Here is a 14,712-nt window from a genome sequence, read left to right as displayed (position 1 = left end):
TTTCCCGTAAATTGAGAGTAATGCGACCAGTGCTTGGTTTCATAATGTCTACCAATGTTGTATTCTTTTAGCACTGCGATAGTTTTGTTACATATTAAACACAATGCTTACTACCTGATTCAATAACGGAATAGTCCATGCTCCATTGTTCTTTAAACGCGCGACATTCAGAATCAACCTTTCTCTTCTGTCTTTTTCCCGACATAATCACTCCAATAGCAATGGACTTTAAACACAACGAATATAAGTTTGTCACTAGTTTGACACGCACTAAGACAAAAACTGAGGGAAACAATGACACTCTCACACATCTGGTTCCTTCTGCCACTACTAACCTACCTACTGTGTGCTCAGTGACCCTGGCAGGAATGCAGTGACGTCATGAAGTTCTGCTGCTGCTCTGGGGTTTCTGCTCCTGGCCGGTTGCCAACCGGGGTCCCGCCGCTGGCCCCACCCTGCGCCCGCTGCTGGCCTGGGTGAAGGAACCCAGGCTGGCAGCAGGCTGAGACACCGGCTGGCAGAGTCTCGCTGTCCAATGTGATGTTGGTTGGGGGGCTGGACAAATCGAAGCCATGGGCCATAGTTTGGAGACCTCTGATCTACAAGAATAAGAGGTTCTTTTCCAGTCTAGGCACTTGCCCTTCCCAAGGGCTAGGGTCAGAGATGGAAGAGTTTCATTACTTGGGTGACTACTACAGGGATTGTTCCAGGGTCCTCCTGTGTTCCCTTGTATGAATTACTTGTAACACCTCAAGGAGTTAGTTCTGTCCCTGAAAGGCCATTCAGCTGCAATTTTGGCATACCATCATCTTGTCTAATGCATTTTTCCACTCTACAGCTTTGTATTTCTTCATGTATTTGCTTGTGTACTCTCAGGCTAGGGTCCCCTTATTAATAGAGGTTGGCGCCCACTCACATGTGATACAGCTGCTTCTGTGTATGTTTTGAGGAGATGCCCTTTGGGAAGATTTGCAGAGCAGCCACATGGATTTCAGTTCACACCTTAATTAAGCCCTATTCATTAAATCTAAAGTAAAACTTTTTCAAAAGCACCCAAGTTCCATTTCCAGAAGCGACTTAGGCTCCTGTATATTAATAGTACTCCATCTTTGAACTTTGTTGTCAACTTACTTGCTTTGTTCTGGTGACCTTTGAAGGAAAATTTAAAGAGAATTTGTCCCATGCAGAACTAAAATCAAGCTGCTGCTGTCATGGTAGAAATTTCACTATTTGTTCTGTGGCTCTCGGGATTCTTGTTTTACACATTTTGTTTTCTTTCCACTTGTTCTCTGAATAGCCCTCTCTGATTACCACCTGCTATCCTTCAGCATTGTTTCTGTCCTTTGCTGCTCTTGTAACTACCTATCCGTCAAGCTGTATGACGCTTCTGTTGCATACTCGCCCCCTTGTGTCTTCCCTACTCTTTTTTCTGTCAGATCCATTGTTTTTACATTTTGCTCTGAGCTTTCATCTACACTTGATTCTTGGTTTCTTCTCATGTCAGTCTGTGAAGTTTTAGCCTAAGAATTTTACGGTAAAATGTATGTATTGACTAGTTTCATGTAATAAAAGAACTAAACGACGCTAACTTCAGAACAAAAATATAGAATATCTGTTTTGTTGCCAGTACTTGAATGCTGTGTTTTTTTTACTGTGCCTGTGTGTTTTAATTTGATCAGCTCCAACTTGAAGATGATCAGGGTGTAAATTTGGGACTTGAGAGCAGTTTAACACTTCGTCGTCTTCTAGTCTGGACATATGATCCTAAAATAAGACTCAAAACACTTGCAGCGCTTGTTGATCACTGTCAAGGTCTGTTATTTTTGAAATATTTCTTTTTTTTTTCTTTTTTTTTTAAGTTTTGTAACTTCAAGAGTGATTGTGCATGCCAAGCATGGATGCCAGTTATATTAAATTAATTATATTTGAGATTAAACTCGTAGACTTCTGGTAGTGATGTGGCTGGTAGAAGACCAGGTAAAAATGTTCACCTTCCCTTCAAATAAGTATGTAAGCAGTAGAGCCACCAGACTATCTTCAGCATTTTAAATAGATATTTACGTAACCATAGTAATGCTCTCACATACTTTTGTAAATTTACTTACTAAAAACACATTTACATTATTATATACTTTATTTCCTTTCCTGTTGTTGCTGGTTACCAGACTATTTGTGCATAAATGCAGATTCTTCAAACTGCTCATCTAACTACAATCACTGAAATCTCTTGTCCAGGATACATTTGAAAAAAAATATAGAGTTAATGGTCACTTTTCATGTTCTTCCTAACTGAAAGTTTCTTACTCTGTGGAGCCTGAAGATTAATGTTCCGCTCCAGAGAATTATACTAAGAGCTACGCGCTTTCAAAATGGCTGCCATCTCCCATTGCTGTAGTGGGTCTGAGTGTTTCTCTGGCAGAGAGGGTATATAGTCTGCCCTGAGGAAAGCTTGGTTTCACTCTCGTTGGAAACAGTGGGAGACTATGGCCATTTTGAAACCATTTCTTAATGGAAGAATGCATATGGCCTCAGAACCAGAGAGAATAGTGAGACATGATAGTCATTTTGTAAGAGGGTCGTTCATTGAGTTTCTCTGAAGAAAAAGATTTTATGTAGCAGTCTGTGCTGACATAAACTTTCACTTATGTGACATAATGGTAAAGAGAGACTATTAATCCTAAATATTTTATTTCAAAAGCTACCAATTGCACTAAAGCTACTCAGATTGCAAGAGGAAGGGGAAAACAGTGCAGGGGAAGATAGGAAGGATTGGAGAGAGGGGGAGAACTCTGTGCATGCATGCATGCCCACAGAGGAATGTAGGGAGGTGCAAGAGGCAAGGATAATTTAGAGGATGAGAGAGGAAATTGAAATGGACCCTCAAGCTGGGTTTATGGTTGGCTTGCTTCACCAAAGCAGTATAAAGCAAAAACTAACTGGCAAGCTTTGTCTTGCTTGCTTCAGGGTGGCATAAAACAACCAGAGCTTATCAGTGAATGTGTCCAAACATGTTAAAATAGAGATAAATCTTCCTTCTAGTGTGTGTGGTTTTTTTTAATTGTCATAATTCTAAATGTATGTCTGCATTGCACACTCCTTTGGTGGTGTGTAGAATACATACACTACATGCCCTTATCCCCAGCAGGGGTATAAACAGCAGTGTAGATGGTGAGGCACTGCTTAGGTGAGTAGACTAAAGACACCCCTGAACCATGTGGTGTACCTGGGTATGTACCATAAATGGCTCTCTACTTGCACAAGCTGCACCGCCCTCATCTAGACTGCCTCCCTGCTGCCAGCTTTCTCCTGCTGCAGGGAGCTGCCAGAGCCTTTTACCACTGTGGGGGGAAAAAGCTCTAGAAGGGGGGCAGGCAGCAGGGAAAGGTTCCAGCGGCTCCCTGCTGCCAAGGCTTGCCCTATGCCTCCACGCTGCCAGAGCCTTCCACTGACATGTGTAGCCACACACTTCACCCCTCCTGTGTGACTGCAGTCTGCTTTTCTCCATAGTATGTAGCTACATATACCCTAAGCACTGCTGCAAGTGGCATGCATTGTAGACATAGCCTAAATGTTGATATATGTGTTGGATTTAAAATTGCTGTGTAACAAGTCAGAGATGGACAGACATACAGTTAGTCATCAAGGCCTGAAGAACTTTATTTTTGAAGTATAGAGTACGTAATCAGAACCTGCTCTCTTTCCTTCACCTATCTATTTTTGTCTCCTTAGGAAGAAAAGGTGGTGAACTAGCATCAGCTGTCCATGCCTACACTAAAACAGGAGATCCCTATATGAGATCCCTGGTCCAACACATTCTTGGTCTAGTGTCCCATCCTGTCTTGAATTTCCTTTACCGCTGGATTTATGATGGGGAGCTGGAGGATACGTACCATGAAGTAAGTTTTATGTGTAACTAATAATATTGATACCTTTTCGAGTTCTTCTTTGAGTAAAAATCAATGATACATTTTGAGTGAGAACTGCAGGATTGAACCCACTATGAGCATAAGAATAGTTCAGTTGCTCAACATTATTTTAAAGCAGGGGTCAGCCACCTCTGGCATGCTGCTTGCCAGGGTAAGCACTCTGCCGGCCCGGCCAGTTTGTTTACCTGCCACGTCCGCAGGTTCGGCCAATTGCGGCTCCCACTGGCTGCGGTTCGCTGCTCTGGGCCAATGGCTGCAGGAAGTGGCACTGGCCAAAGGATGTGCTAGCCATGGCTTCCCACCGCCCCCATTGGCCTCAGACAGCGCACTACGGCCAGTGAGATTTGCAATCGGCTGAACCTGCGGACGTGGCAGGTAGGTAAACTGGTCCGGCCTGCCAGGGTGCCTGCCCTGGTGAGCCACGTGCCAGAGGTTGCTGACCTCTGTTTTAAAGTATGAAATGGCCTGTGTGACTTACTGTGTATGTAACTAAGCTACATGTGGTAATGACCTGACTGAATTGGAAAATTGATCCATCTAGTCCAGCATGCTGCCTCTACTCATGGCAAAAAAACTGATGTTAGAGAGAGCCCAGACTCTCTCAACCTCTTTCTGGAAAATGTACTCATAACATTATGGTGTACAAAAATTGTTCCAGCCTTGCAAGCAATCCATTTTGTGCCTGATGTATGAGGTTTGACTGTTTCTCTTGCTTTGTAGTTTATTTTTATTAATGTCTTATGTTTACAGTTCCTACTATTATCCTAAGCATTAATGCAAATAATTTTCATAGATTTCAAGGCCAGAAGGGACCACTGTGAGATCTTCTAATCTGACCTCCAGTATAACACAGGCCATAGAACTTCCCCAAAGTAATTCTTGAAGCATATCTTTTAAAAAAAACACCCAGTCTTGATTTTAAAAACTTTTTAGTGATGGAAAATCCACCACAACCCTTGGTAAATTGTTCCAATGGTTAATTACATTCCCTGTCAAAAATTTAATGCCTTATTGCCAGTCTGAATTTGTCTAGCTCCAACTTCCAGCCATTGGATTGTGTAATACATTTCTCTGCTGGATTGAAGAGTCCATTATTAAATTTTTGTTCCCCATGTAGCTACTTATAAAGTGTAATCAGGTCACCCCTGCCCTTCTCTTTAAGCTAAATAGACTGAGCTCTTGGAGTCTTTCACTTTTTCAAATTTTGTAGAAAATTGTTATGAGAATGAAGTACCTTTAAAAGTCCTACAAAATTTGCTTTGACTTGTACAGTAATAGATTCTTATAAAATACATCCTTTGTTGTAGTTATTCATGTACTATCACCTTTCTAGTACCTCCTTATTCTATCATTTTAACAAAATTAATAATCAGAGTATTCAACTCTTATATAAGGCTTTTTATTCAGAGATCTCGTTGACGCTTCACTGTTAACTGTTCCTGTTTACACTTATCTTAATCATCGCAATGCTTGCTTTTCTCCTTGCCAGGCTACAACTCTGTTTATGTAATCTTATTTTGAAATTCAATGAGATTTAGGAGCCTAACCTCTATTTTTAAAAATGAATAGGACCTTAGGTTACTGAGTTTGTTAACCACGGACTAAATCATCTCGTCAATTTCTATGATTCTGTATTGGAGTTAAAAATTAAATTAGCATGGAGAATGAATTAGTGTCATCCAGAGTTGGTCTTTGAGGTCAACATAGGGAAGCCTGTGTCTATTATGTGGTTAAATAGAGGACTTCAGTCTTTAGGCTGCCTCTATGACACCTTTCAAAAGTATTAAAGTAACTTGTCCCCTCTCCTCTGCCATATTTCAAATAAAAAAATTAAACTCATAAGTGATTGAAACTGTCACTTATTAGTTGTCAACTTTTTGCAAGTAGCTTGTTTCAATTTACATGTGTACTTAGATAATGCATCTTAAATACTGAAAATAAACAATAGCTTAATGTGGTGTGTTGGACTTACAGCTTACATTTTGTCTGAAGGCCATATGTTGGTCTTGCTAGCAGTGGCATTTTGAAAAAAAATTCTCTTCCCCAGTAAGGTCTACTTGCTTGATAAGATGAAGATGGGATCCTTCACAATCCATATTAATGAATCTAATGTTTGAAATTTGTTCCTTGATAAGAAAATTTACCATTTTTTAATTTCTGTTTTTAGTTGGGAGGCCTTGGCATTTGTCTAGCAGTTAAATTGTACGATGAGTTCTTATTTTTTCTGTGATTCTTTGTGTGTGATATAATAATGAAAATCAAAGACCTTGAGTGGAAAATGAATCAATAAAATAAAAGCATATTGCAGTTATAGTCTGACCTTGATTTCCCTCCCCCGCCCCGCTACCTCTTCAGGCTCTGTATTTTCATGGGATTAATTATAATCTAAAATGCATTCCTGTCTCTTTGTATTTGCTACTGGATGTTTTCTAGATACAGTAATTGCATTTTACTTTGCCCTTAGAGGAAGCATTGTTTTCATAACTTCCAGAAGTGACTGAATTGTCTAAGGTTTTTCTTTTTTAAATTACATTTCTTGTTGTTCATATTGATCAAAATCTAGTTCCATGCCACTTACCAAGATGGTCTGTATGTTGTCTGCAAAAATTAGCCCTTGTGGTTAAAGGAATAACAAATAAATGAAAAGCATTACTTTATACCTAATCTCTTGATTGAGTAAATTTTTTAAATTTCTAATTCTTGGGATAGTGTGTTGTCTCCATAACACCATTAGCATCTTACAGACTGGTCCTAGCCTCATTATGTGAGCTATTCAGGCATTCTTGAAAATAATCTGAGTGTTTTGATTTATATACATAGTCTGACTGTTTACTATAATTTCTTAACAATTTCTGTAGTTGGTCTTTGTAAATCCATGCCAAATACCACTGTATATTTACATATGTCTACTCTGTCGGTTGTAATTGTCACAAAAAAAATTAAAATAGATAATAAAAAAATCAGATTATTAATTTTTAAATTACTAAACAGTTCTGATAAAGTATCTAAGTACAGATATAGCTGGTGATCTGAATATTCATTTAGTCAGACTCAGATTGGGGGGAGAAATATTGGAGGCTTTCTCTGAAGCTCCACGCACACAAGATGTCACTAACAGATAGCATATCCACTGCTGGGCTTTTCAGACCCTGGCTCCCACTCGCTAGCATTCATTTACGTTTGTGGGCAAGGCTGGATTAAAGCCTAGGCAGAATAGGCATCTGCCTAAACTCCTGGCTCATTCATGTCACAGCATCAGAATCTATTTCATTTTAAAATATTTTTGTAAATATTCATGGCTACAAAGAAAAGCTTGAAAGTGTGACTTGATTGTAACTGATGCAATGATGTCTGCTAAAACCAGAAGAGGAGTAGGGAGGAGGATCAGCAACTACTAGCTATAGGGACAAAGCTATCTGGCTTCTTTAGGGGAGGCCACTTTGGTTATGTGGGGACAGGGTTTGGATATCATCCTGGCCTCTGAGTGATTGACTCCCCCTTTATGAGTTTCTCGTTCCCTTGGCCTCTGCTCCTTACATCTAGCGTTCGAGCTCTACAGGTCAGGTTTATTCAGAGGAGGAAACTGATGGTACTCTTCAAAGTGTCATACCCTAAAGTGGCACCAAGTTGAGTTGCTAGTGAGTAGATTGTGAAGAACTTCATGATGTGACTGTCACTCTTCTTTTTTATATGTTTTGATCAACACTGAGAACAATTTTGACATTTAAATTTTTCTCAATGGGCACCCCATTGAGATGAATGTGTCAGTTCACACTTCCCAGAACTATTTCTGGCTTTCTGCAGGCTCGCACAGGCATCTTTTTGCATCAATTACACTTTGTCGAGAACAAGATGGAAACCTCAGCATTCTAGATCACCAGCCCAGCAGAAGCCCACCCAATTTGAATACAGAATGTGGCACTTACTATTTAAAGTGTAGTCCAAAATGTGGTAAGCCAGGAATTCTCAAGCTCTTTGGTAGTGTAGACCACATCTTAATGGAGACAGTGTCTTGTGGGCACTTCCCTTCTCCTTTGTGATAACAGTGCTTGCCTAATTGCAATTTAGCATTCCTGCTTACCAGAAAAAGTAACATTAGGAAATTATTTTATAAGTTCCTGTCTATTTTTAATGAGATTTAGCAGGTGGCTGTAAGTAGGAGAACCAGTACTATGTGGCCAGTCAGCTCTCCGTGAATCACAGTTTGAAAACTTCTGTTAGGCACTTTCCAAACTCCTATGTAGACAAATTCAGCTTTAATGAATATGTGGTGTATTCCTGTTGCATCATCTTTCCTGGATCCTGCCAATCTATAATCAACCAACTAAGTTTAATGAAGAATAGGAACCAACAAAGCAGCAGCTAATTTACCAAATACTAGGATCCTCATGAAAGTGCCCCCCAGCCGACTCAGCAGCAGAGCCTGTTTTTTTTTTAATTAATTTAGCTATTGCTGTATTGTCAGTCCCTTCAGAATCTGAGTAAATAAGAAAATACATAAAACAATATGTTGTGTGTTAGTTAAGTTAGTCTCTAAATAACATACATAACACCAATCCCAAAGAACAAGAAATTGTAAATTAAGGCATCTGATTATGCATGCCCTCTACATTCCTCACTACTGACAATGCATCACAACCTTAACTCTGCCCTTGTGAGGATGAAAGTGGGAGGGGATTGGAAGAGCCTGCCAGTCTGCAATCTGGGCTGTTACTCTTTGTTACATTATTGCGTGTAGCTGCCTGATCCTGACTTTCTTCCCATTTAAACCCCTTTATGATAGATCTGCAATTCCTTGTTTAAAGAACTTAGTTGGGAAGAGACTGCCCAGAAAGGGAGCTACCTCCTCCCAAACTCCTGGCCTCTCATTGGCCTCATCCTTGCAATTAGGGCCTGGTTAGGCAGAAGGGCCCACATGAAAGAGTTCATATCTGAGTCAGATCCAGTGTTTGCCCTCCCAGATGGAGGCTCCTCCAGATCAAGCCAGGGTCTTTGCCATTGAAGACTTCAGATCTCTGTGAAGAGACTATTCAAGTCAAATAAAAGGCCTTTTCTCTCAAGAAGACTCTCTGGGCAAAGAGAGCGTCTGGCAACATGCTGTGTTGTTTTTTTTTACCACCTGTCAGAGATTCTGAGAGATCAGAGGTGTGGTCCTTTTTGTGCATATCGCAGGCTTTTCCCATAGAGTGCATAGCTTCCTTGAAAGATCCTTCTGACAAGAAGCTCAGGAGAAATAATGAGCTAGTCTTGGTGGATTCAGCTACAGCTCTTTTTTTTGTGCATCAAAATACTGCTGTCCACCAAAAAAACAGTGGTGCCAAAACACTGCCCGCACAGCATAAAAGTACCAAAATGCTTATACAAAAATACAGTTTGATTTCTATGTAGTATGTGCATGCACTATTCAAGAAAACAACAAAACAAGAGAAGTCCACTCCCCCAAAAGCCCAAAGGCAACGATAACATCTGCTTCACTTGGGACTATAAATAAACATGTATATGTAATATGTCTCCACTTAGAAATGAAATACAAGAGTGGGTGTATGTGTGTGAAACGTAAATGCCAGGTAAATTCCTTTTATATCTAATGCTTCTGTCAACCTGCAGTTTTTTGTAGCTTCAGATCCTACAGTTAAAGCAGACCGGTTGTGGCATGACAAGTACACTTTGAGAAAATCAATGATCCCTTCATTCATTACAATGGATCAATCAAAAAAGGTATCGGAAAAAGGTTTATTTGTTTGATGTTTCATTGACCCTTTGCTGCTGTTTATGGCTGGAATAACATTAAGAACATGTAGCATAAATTTATACGAATTTTCTGAACCTACCATGTTGTCTGAAAAAGGTGTTTGGATAATCTGGATTGTTACTTTGAGATGGAAGAAGAAACTTAGTTTTGTGTAATTGAATTACCGGTACTTTGAAGAAAGAGGACTTTTAAAAACAAGTAGTGCTTGATATATATTACTACATCAGTGGGTTCATTTGTATTTCAGGGGTTGGGAGTCGGGAGGCAACAATTAACTTATGGACAACATCTCATTTTTATTATTTATATAAAAATGTCTAAAGTTTATTCTTTTGTGTTTAGGTCCTTCTAATAGGAAAATCCATAAACTTCTTACATCAGGTTTGTCATGACCAAACTCCATCTACAAAGATGATAGCGGTGGCAAAGTCTGCAGAAGCACCAAAAGATGGTATGATATCAGAACTGATAACCTAATTGTACCTTTGAACTTCAGACCTGTTGTAATTAGTGTTTTTGGCAAAGTAAAGTTTAACTGGATGTTTTTGCTTATAGAAAACTTTTCCTAATAATGTTTTTAATGTGCAAAATGCATTTATACGTAGGAAAGTATAGTTAAGAACATAAAACCACTATACTGGATCAAACCAATGGTCCATTTAGCCCAATATCCAGTCTATGGACAGGGGCCAATACCAGGTGCTTCAGAAGAAATAAACAGAATGGAGCAATCATCTAGTGATCCATCCCCTGTTGTCCATTCCCAGCTTCTGGCAAACAGAGGCAAGGGACACTCAGAGTGTGGTGCTACATCACTCACCATCGTGGCTAATAGCCACTGATAGACCTATACTTCATGAACTGATCTAGTTCTTTTTTGAACCCTGTTTATAGTTTTGGCCTTTACAACATCCCCTGCCAACGAGTCATTGTGTGAAGTACTTTCTTTTGTTTTAAACCTGCTTATTAATTTCATTGGGTGAGCCCTAGTTCTTTTGTTATGGGAAGGAGTAAATAACATTTCCTTATTCACTTTCTCCACACCAGTCAACATTTTATAGACCTCTGTCATATCTGGAAGCTGTTTCATACCCATAATCATTTTTGCTGCACTTCTCTGTACCTTTTCCAGTTTTTGAGATGGGGTGACCAGATTTGCCCACAGTATTCAAGATGTGGGCATATCATTGGTTTATATAGAGACATTATGATATTTTCTGTCTGATTATCTATCCCTTTCCTAATGATTCTTAACATTCTGTTAGATTTTTTTGACTGCTGCCACACACATTGAGTGGATGTTTTCAGAGAACTATTCACAATGACCTCAAAATTTCTTTCTTGAGCGGAAACAGTTAATTTAGGCCCTATCATTTTGTGTATATAGTTGGGATTATGTTTTCTAATGTGCATTACTTTGCATTTATCAACATTCAGAAATGTTCCTTTCAAAAAATTAAAGTGTGGTGTTTCTGTGGTTCTTAAATAGACTCCCAATACAATGTTGTGCGTACTTGATCAAAATGCGTTATGAATATCATATTAATAAAATGATTTTTTGTGGGCATATGCACTTCTTCTATCCCCTCCTAAATCTTTTTTCATATAGTCTAGATTCTGTGGGTGTAAAAGCTTTCTCCTCTGAAGTTCATAACATCTGGTAAAATCTCTCTTTCTGCCATACCTGTTCTCAAAGTTCATCCAATTTGCGTTTCTTCTCTTGGCTACTTCTGAATTGAATATAAAAAACAACTTTTGATTCTTCTGCAGGAGACTCTTCCCCTGTAGCTTCACTCTGCAGTTCCCACGCGGTAGGAGCTCAACCTCCTCCTCATATTTCCTCCTGCTGCCTGTTGCTTTTTATATTTGAATAATCTTATTCCCCTCTGGTGGGACTCATCTTGTAATCTGAGCTAGTTTAGCCCCAGGTTCTCCAGCCCATGGGCAAGGTACCCCTTTATATGGGGAAATTAATTTTTCTGAGTACATAGTGCAGTTATTAAATGAACAAAGGAAACAAACTTGAAAAAAAGTCGCTAATCTTTCAATTGCATCAATTTTAGATGTTACACTAGTTAAAATGTTTTCAGATAGCACTGGGTTTTTTTGGTTTTATTTTTTAAATTGACTCCACTATAGTCCTACTCTATTATGATCTTGGCAAGACTGGGGACTATACCCTAAATACACCATTTGTTTGTTGATTTGTTTTGTTTGTTACTGTAGTGGCAATTATGCTAGATATTGTACAAACATAGAACAAAAAGACAGTCCCTGCCCCTACAGTTTACAATTTAAGTATAAATGGTATGGTAAAGTAACCATTTCTATGTTAATTTGTATAATTTTATCTTGTCCATCCCCACAAGAAAAGAAAATTCTGTCAGTGGTGAAACTGCATTTTTAGCTCATCCTTCCCTGCCTGTGCATATGTTCTTATTTGCTTAATCTGCCACTGTTGTGAAATTTCCCTTTATATAATTAATCATCATAGGGTAAATTAAAGAGAGTTCCAGTCTTAACTCTGGATTCCTTGCTTTTGTCATTTTAAATCCGATCCTAACTTTATTGTATGTATTGAATGTATGCTTTATTGCTTTAATTAGCTTTGGATTTTTTTACATTAGCATTAAAAACAAGTTTTATGGAAATGTATGAGAGAATGTGACATCTGTTAGTGTATCAAAAATATGTATTCAGACAGTTTAAAACTATACACAATTTAGCCATGCACAATGTTAAAAATTGTTATAGTCATAGATGAATTATATATTTAGATGCATTCTAAAAATTGATGTTTACTTTAGGTGTATGTATAGGTGTAAATCTTTATTTAAGAAGTCTTAAACTTAATGAAGTGTTTTCCTAGTCAATCATAAATGGTACATTTGGAAATATTGGGTTAACTTTTGCAGTACATTGCAACCTAGATGCATGTGTGAAAGCAAATATTGAAGTATTTGGGGTCGGGAAGGAATTTTCCTTCAGGGCAGATTGGCAGAGGCCCTGGAGGTTTTTCGCCTTCCTCTGCAGCATGGGGCACGGGTCACCTTGCTGGAGGATTCTCTACAGCTCGAGATCTTCAAACCACAATTTGGGGACTTCCATAATTCAGACATAGGTTAGGGGTTTTACAGGAGTGGGGGGGTGAGATTCTGTGGCCTGCATTGTGCAGGAGGTCAGACTAGATGATCATAATGGTGCCTTCTGACCTTAAAGTCTATCGAGTCTAATAATTTTGCACAGAATTTTGCATGTCATTTCCCATTTAGATAGTTCAGTACATGTTGGTACACAATCAGTACTGTTTTACCATTGTAATTTTCACAGAAAAATTGCATGGCTAGAATTCATTATGGCTAAGCACATTTTAAATAAGTAAAAACTGACACATTTTGACATGCATCTGACGAAGTGGGTATTCACCCTCGAAAGCTCATGCTCCAAAACGTCGGTTAGTCTATAAGGTGCCACAGGACTCTTTGCTGCTTTTACAGATCCAGACTAACACGGCTACCCCTCTGATACGTGACACATTTTGATATTAGTTTGACAAACACAGTCTATAGTCACCATTTTTTTTATATGTCTGGCTTAAAGGGAAGCCAACTGGTTAAGTTTTTAGCAAATTATTTTATTCCAACATAAAATTGCTGTCTTTAAACTAACACTGAGTTCTGACAGTGAGTAGGTGTAACCCAGGTAGCTTAAGTGCAGTGGAAAAATACTTATTTGTAGAATACTGTCATTATAATGACTAGAAATAAGTTTATTTACAATAGAGATTTTAAAAAACAATAGCGCTAACTGAAGACACATTGTCAGACATAAGCTATATTATTAGTTCTCTTTGTGAATGTATAAATCCACCACTAGAATCACATAGTTCCTAATGTGTTCTTGAATTTACTAATCTTACTTTGTAAAAGTGGTTTCCTGCATCCTCTATCTAATTACTTCCAGATGACACCAGATGTGATTGGAAAGAGAGCTTGTCAGTCTCATTTAACTTTTGATATTTTTGATGAACAATTATAGAATGACTTTACCATAGTAATATAAATGAATTGTAAGCTTTCTTGATGGTATACTTAGACTTTTGTATGTTTACTTGCTATATAACCTGAAAGTGAAGCTTGCTGTCTAGAGCATAAAGTTGTTAGTTTCTGTTTGGTCAGTACTTTGACCTGCTTACTATCTGCTGACAAAAAAAAACCCCACAGCAACACAAAAAACACCCAAACACAACCTGGTTTCATGGAGGTAGAGAACTATAGCACTCTAGGGTTTCAAATTCCAGTATGTTTAAACTTCAAGGTTTGCAAATACCATTGTTTGTTTTTGACTTCAAGAATCTACAACTTTTGAAGACCAACCAGTTTGTCATAATACTACTTAATTACTTTAGTAGTACCTGTTTCCTAATGGAATGGAGAAGAGAGAGTGAGGTTATGACTGATTTGTGTGTGACAAAGTTGGTATTAAGTGTTGAGTTCCTGGCTCCCGCTCCCATGTTCAGTCCAGGAAATTACATTAATTCTTGTGATGCATTGGCAGTGCAATGAGTGCAATATGCCCAGTTCCATACTAGAGTTGCAGTTTCTAAACAGGTGACAATAATCATGGGATGTTTAAACTTGTATCCATGGAAAGAGATATTTATGGAAAGTGTAGAGAAGGTTACTCAGGTTTCCTGTCCCATAATGCTAGAATGAGAGCTCAGTGTATGAAATTGAGAAAGGAATCAAATGTAAAACTGATTAAAAGGAAGCAATTCTTATACAATGAACAAATGTATTTGTTCAGTGTTCACATCGCACTCCCCATTAGTACCTGGCCCAGGCCGGGGAAGCTAATGATCCAATCAGCGGACCAAATTCGGTGATTGAACCCTGGTCACGTCACCTGAGGCATGCTGCGCATATGTTTTAAGAAGGAATCCTTTTACAATAACCCTCACTTAGCTGCCTTACACCCAGAACAGAAATGGCACTCTATACAACTGTTAATCAAAGAGGAGTATTATGCAAGGTC

At 38.7% G+C, this 14,712-nt stretch overlaps 1 protein-coding gene across 3 annotated transcripts in view; it reads left to right on the top strand.

Moving 5' to 3' along the window:
* The window catches only part of TUBGCP3 (tubulin gamma complex associated protein 3), a 112,606-nt gene that overhangs the window by 48,939 nt on the left and 48,955 nt on the right, over positions 1-14,712 (top strand). For all 3 annotated transcript variants that reach the window (XM_030568809.1, XM_030568801.1, XM_030568816.1), the window contains 4 exons: positions 1,680-1,812; positions 3,730-3,896; positions 9,534-9,644; positions 10,021-10,129. In XM_030568809.1, coding sequence (XP_030424669.1) covers positions 1,680-1,812; positions 3,730-3,896; positions 9,534-9,644; positions 10,021-10,129 — 520 coding nt within the window. The remainder of the gene's footprint in view (positions 1-1,679; positions 1,813-3,729; positions 3,897-9,533; positions 9,645-10,020; positions 10,130-14,712) is intronic.

The sequence above is a fragment of the Gopherus evgoodei genome, chromosome 1 (genome assembly GCF_007399415.2).
Source record: "Gopherus evgoodei ecotype Sinaloan lineage chromosome 1, rGopEvg1_v1.p, whole genome shotgun sequence".
Taxonomy (NCBI): domain Eukaryota; kingdom Metazoa; phylum Chordata; order Testudines; family Testudinidae; genus Gopherus; species Gopherus evgoodei.
This window is presented reverse-complemented; position numbering and strand designations above follow the sequence as displayed.